The sequence below is a fragment of the Neolamprologus brichardi genome, chromosome 10 (genome assembly GCF_056152115.1).
Source record: "Neolamprologus brichardi isolate AB-2024 chromosome 10, ASM5615211v1, whole genome shotgun sequence".
In the NCBI taxonomy this organism is placed as follows: domain Eukaryota; kingdom Metazoa; phylum Chordata; class Actinopteri; order Cichliformes; family Cichlidae; genus Neolamprologus; species Neolamprologus brichardi.
In genome coordinates this window covers 18,912,538-18,918,537 of record NC_142113.1, presented here as the reverse complement: position 1 = coordinate 18,918,537, position 6,000 = coordinate 18,912,538, and the positions used below count along the sequence as shown (strand labels likewise).

The following is a 6,000-nucleotide window of genomic DNA, read 5'->3' as shown; positions in this document are numbered from 1 at the left end:
TCCAGGTCTCATAATGTGGAGTCACTTTAACTTAACCGAGGCAGCAGTGCGAGTTAATATACGTCTCACCTTCCAGAAAGATAACTATTGATCCTCAGGTCTAGAAAGAGAATGATCTGTTATGGTGTTAGTTTTAATTAAATTAAATTAATTAAATTTAAATAATTTGTTTTAATTGCTCATATTGATTCTTTTTCCCCCACATAGAGCTGCCATTTAATCCAACTCATCTTACTCCTGCTCTACCAGCTTAAATCTTACACACGTTTTGTTGTTTGTTTGTTTTTTTAAACACACAACCTGTACACAATACAAAACCAATTTATTAAAAAAAATGTTTATTGACATCAGAAGCAATTTAATTTTCAACAATAAACAAGGTTTTTTGTCTTATTTTGCTATTACAGTGGTACATAAAGATCAGTAAAACAACTGTGATACGTCAATTTTGATAACATGTAATTTAAAATAAAAACACACAGGTGAAGGAGGAAAAAAAAGGAGGCGAAGAAGAAACACTCAGATCTAACTCAGAACATTTTTATGTGCTGTGCACCTCTAGCTAAGGTAAATACTGTAAAGCCCACCCCTTTACACTGTACCAGGTAGGATAGTGGTCTAGTAACTACCACTGGGGAAAAAAAAATAAGACTGGCAGAAAGATACAGACACGATACTTGTGTAGTGTTAACTATACAAAAAGGAGAAAAAAAAACTGTACAGCATAAAAACAACTGATATACACAGCCTTTTTTGTCGTTTTATTTATTTTTTTTTTATTTTTTACCCCTTGGATACTAATGAATTTTCTTTCAGTAAGTGAAGTGTGTACAAGGGGGTTAAATGCTTTATAAACAAGAAAATGACCACTTTATTTCACCTGCCACCTACTAATCATCATCCTCATCGTCATCATCCTCTTCCTCTTCCTCATCTTCGTCGTCGTCATCATCATCATCGTCTTTCTTCTCTGCCTTGGCCGGGGCTTTCGCTGGCGCACCGCTGCCTGGTTTGCCCTTTGCGCGATACGCCGCGATGTCCTGCAAGGGAAGAGCGAAAACGCGGTGAACCAGTGTCGAGACACAAAAACAGACAGCTGTCACCGAAGAGCTCAGTCGGCGTTCATATTTTACTCTTACCTTCTCATACTTCTCCTTCAGTTTGGCCGCCTTCTTCTCGAAGGGCTGCTTGTCCTCGGCTGCAGTGCTGTTCCACATCTCGCCCAGCCTCTTGGCAACATCCCCGATTGACAGGCCGGGGCTCTCGCCTTTCACCTTAGGGCGGAACTCTGAGCAGAAGATGAAGAAGGCAGATCTGGGGGGGACAGAAAAACATTTATTTACACAACTCACTCGCCATACATCTCACAAATCCTCAAATGTGGTTTTGCAGTACTTACGGAGGTCTCTTGGGGGCATTAGGGTCCTTGTACTTCTTCTTCTTCTTTCCCCCCCTCGCCGGAACGTAGTTCATCATCTCCCTTTCATATCGCGCCTTGTCCTGCCTGGCCATGTCCTCAAATTTGCCCTTCTCCTTGGCCGACATTGTCTGAGAGCAAAAACAGGCATCTCACCGACTGCACCTTCTGAGGCGTACCCAAGCTTATTTATTTCTTGTTTTGTGTTAACTCATTACACAACACCTGCACCTTTTCAGCTAAAGTCAAGAGGTGTAACCAACAACATCCTGCTTGTCATATATCCTTGACCCCTCAGCAGGACTACAAATTTCACTTTCAAAAAAAAAAAAAAAAAAAAAAAGGACAACCCAAAACAAAACCTCAAGCTAAACTCTACTACCTTCCATCGCTCGGAGCACTTCTTGGAAAACTCGGCAAAGTTAACCGAAGCCTCGGGGTGTTTCTTCTTGTGCTCCTCCCGACAGGTCTGCACAAAATATGCATAGGAGGACATCTTCCCCCTCGGCTTGGTTGGATCCTTCCCCATCCTGGTGACAGTATCTAAAAACAATTAAAAAATAATAATAAAATAAAGTACATCAACTATTTAATGATGCAGTATTCAGTTGCAATATAATATTAAAATGTAATAAATAATGCTATGTGTCATTTAAATTATTAACTATATTATCTATAATAAGAAAATCATAAATAAAAGTGACCTACAATGTTTGTCCAACCCACACAATCATGTCTCTCTACTGACCGCACGCACTATATAAGTCACCCGCCCTCCCCGCTGTCAAACTGCACTAAGTTAATATCACTTAAGGCAGTCCTGTGAAATAACACCGCCCAAGACGGACGGAGCTGATGTAAAAAAAAAAAAAAAAAAGAAAAAAAAAATGTTTTATTGATATTGATACCATTTATTTATTTATTACAGTGGTCTTAACATAAAATCCGCGGTCAGCTCCTCATTATGGTGTTTTACCAAATGACTAAACACCGCTGCGTATTAAAGAAGGAAATCCCATCATCGCAGCCAGCAGCGATCATTAATGTGCGTTTGGTTTGCAGCGATAAATGTCCCGGAATAGCTCTCAAACACCGAACTGCAAAAGTTCAACTGCATGGTATAAACCTGAACCATCCGCGGTGCTATATGAGTGGATTGGGCGTTAAAAACAAACAAACAATATTTTCCTTGTCCCCCGTCTTTTTTTTTCTTTTGCAACATAAATATCCTCAAACCTAACCCGCAGCAGTAATAAATCACCTGAAAACCCTTCGTTTTACTCGTGTTCGTGTTTTTAATCGAAAGAAATAACTTTGACACAAAGAGACACAAATTGGAGACAAACACGTATTTATTGCAAATAAAACACTCCAAACTGCGCTTCCGTGACATAAACAATCATCTCTCGTAACTCTTCTTTGTCTCTTATTCGGGAAATAATGTGAAAAGCTTTCGAAAAATGTTTAAAAAACTGTTATTTTTCTCCCCCTCCCCTTTACATTTTCCTATTAAATGCTACTGTAAGTCCCAAGTAAGCTGCGTCGAGCGAAGTAGTAATGGCGCAAAGGCTCTCGTTGAGGAAAAGGAGGTCAACAACGACAGCAATATTTCTTCTTCCATTTTGTGAGAATGCCTTCTTCATGAAAGAAAGTCCCCCTCAAATGTCTCCTCCCGCCTCCCAGTTCGCTTTGCTACGCGACAAATATGTCTAGAAAGCCGGCGATCTTGACTAAATATTTCCCCGATTGATTCCTATTGCACTAGCCGCCTTGTATAGTAATACATTGGGTCTGTACTGTGTCTATGAGCGGGCTGTGCTACTGACTTGGTTTCTATGAGCTCCTAATGGCCGCTCGTCTTCATCCACTAACATGGAGAATATGGCTCCTTCTCTTTGTGTCAACGCTCAGCCATTGCACTGCACGCAATAGAGGGCAGAGCGACCGCGGCCACCACTTCATTTCAAGCCCCGATTTAAACCTTTTCCGAGCATCGGAAAAATCTCCCCTTGGTCTCGTTCGAATCACGAAAGATTGAATTTTCTTTTGCCGTCGTCACATCTCATAGTTACGAGTTTGTTTCTCGAGAAAACACGGTTAGAAAAAGTTGAACTGAACTGCGCCTCTGTCACTGGCTTCCCATTTGCCTCGCTGCCTTGTTTCCTATGCGAATACAGTCAGCCATTACAGTAAAGCGCAGATCGTGAGGTATTTTTTTTCGCTGTCTTCTCGGGTGAAGTGTGGCAAACAAACATTTGCACGGGTATATTTTGAGATGCTCTCTCTTTTTCTTAGGTTTTTATAAATTTTGATGCTCGTCTCCAGACTCCGCACGCTCCTCCGGTCTTCGCATGACAGCCGTTCAGCTTTGCAATGCACTGCAATGCCAATGGCTAGCTAACGGTGAGTCTTCTACCATTGTCGCTAACCGTGTTGTCCGCTAGACATTCCTGATTTTTTTCGCGATAACTACCATTTGATTCGACTCCATTTTGCGAAAACGACACGATTGTATTATACAAAATTATTCTTATTTAACGAAATCGACGCTTTGCGTCGAATTTCGTCAAGGTTAATTTTCAATTCTTCTTTTTTACTGAGCGTCTGGTCCTCACTCCCAGGCAGAGTAATGTAACGATACCTGCTTAGCGCCGGCAATTTTGTTGTTTTTTTAAGGGTTCCCCGCAATAAAATTATTTGCAAACAGTAAAAGGTTTCGCGTGTAACCGTGGCAGACATATAAGTAAGATATTTTTGAATGTTACCGTCATTTTCATCCTTACGGACACTTAAAATGTTCGTGTGTGTGATACTTACCCAGTGACTATCGCTGGATCTCAATGGTCTGCAATGGCTGTGTATGAGGGAGCACAGGCGATACGCAGTGTCTTCAGTCTTCAGCTCTCTAACATTACTCTCGGCGGGGCTCGCACGCCATTGGACAGCGCCCAGTCTGGCGTCCCTGCGATTGGTCGAAGGCTTTTCATTGTCCTAATAGAAGACGAGGTTCCATTGGTTGTCTTTTGTGAAACGTCACCGAAGTTTTGTGAGGCGCGTGGATACAAAAACATTTCTGTCCGAGCATGCTGGAGCTGGTAGTAGTGTAGTGTGTTTGCCATAGTATTGAATTCACTACGTTGAGCTCAGTGTACAGTAGGCAAGCTAAATGAATGAGACATCGAGGAGCGCTTGTAGCCAGCGAACGAGGCGGCCGTAAAATGTTGTCAGATTGTGTTGGATGGGTTGTACGTCTCCTTATCAACAGGCTCCATTGTGCATTCTGCACAATACACGTGAGCTTATTTGCAAATTATGTCTTTAAAAATGTATAGGGAGGACATTGCAAATTCCCGTGTAAAGGCCATAAAGAGCGATTACCCGTCCCACGCGTGATAGTTACGTCCAGATATGAAATTTAGAAAAAAAGATTTAGCTCTTAGTATGAATGAAAACCATAGGAATTCAATGAATGGCCTCCCTTGTGATCAGTGTATTAACCATAATTGTCATTTATGCCCATAATCGACAGAAAGTCCCTGCATTGACACTACTAAACCGTGTTTTCTTATTCTCTCTGACAAGTATCGATAATTATTAGTTTTTTAAGCACTCATTCTGTGCTTTTGACTATGTTTGCTTAAGACCCAATATTAATAGTAGGATAAAATGGAGCTGGAGATAATAAATTATGGTAAATATATTTAATGGGAAATTAATATGCAGATCTGTCAGTTAATGTTTTTCTACACAGTATGTTTTTTATCCTAATATTTTGAGGTCTCATATACATTACCTGATTAGGAAATGGTCATGTGCTCATTGTTAATTAAGACTTATGAAGATCAAAGGGCGGCTGCTAAGTTTAAAGCAAAGGCAGTAAATGAGCATTTTGACTGACTTTATTCATTCAATTATTTATTTATTTTTGCCCTAAAAGATAGTGAGTTTTTACTTGGAATTTTAGATATAGTCCAACAGGTCTGTATGATGAGCCGAGTGGGCAGAGGGCTTCTTACTCCCAACACCTGGCACGTTGTTATAATAAACATAATACAATTGTCATAGACTCAAATTCCAATACATCCAAAATGGGGGGAAACAAACAAACCCAGGAGTCTGTTTGATTTGTCTATTAATGAGTGCTTTTCAATCTAACCCACTCTACACAGCAGGTATAGTACATATAGTGCATATGCATGTACAGTGTATATATATTTTCTATATTAATTTTGCAAGCTGTTTTGTTCAAGATTATCCAATATTGTACTAACAGTACATTCCTAATTTATCATTTATTACCGATTGTCTTACAAAATATAGCATATAACTTATTGTATATGAGGTTTTAAAGGATTTTGTCACTTTTCCCTGTACAATATGCATCTGTTACACATTTTCTTTGTATTACTCTTATGCAGCTGAATAATGTGTCTGATTAGTACAGCCAAGAGGTGACACAAATACATTTTCTTGTATGTCTGATTAACAGACTGGGAAATATTAGATTCTGAACGCAGTGCGCATGGGGTAACCTAATGAGCTTTAGTGCCAAGTGGCGTTGCTCTACCACTACCATCAGATAG

At 40.1% G+C, this 6,000-nt stretch overlaps 1 protein-coding gene across 1 annotated transcript; it reads right to left on the bottom strand.

Annotated features, from left to right (window-relative positions):
* Nucleotides 1-321: 321 nt before the first annotated feature.
* Nucleotides 322-4,368, bottom strand: hmgb1a (high mobility group box 1a). Its single transcript, XM_006800144.2, has 5 exons — nt 4,235-4,368; nt 1,800-1,960; nt 1,400-1,548; nt 1,140-1,314; nt 322-1,040 (listed from the first exon to the last, which is right to left on the bottom strand). The coding sequence occupies exons 2-5, from the start codon at nt 1,944-1,946 to the stop codon at nt 891-893; spliced, it is 621 nt and encodes a 206-aa protein (XP_006800207.1). The 5' UTR covers nt 1,947-1,960; nt 4,235-4,368; the 3' UTR covers nt 322-890.
* Nucleotides 4,369-6,000: the final 1,632 nt, after the last annotated feature.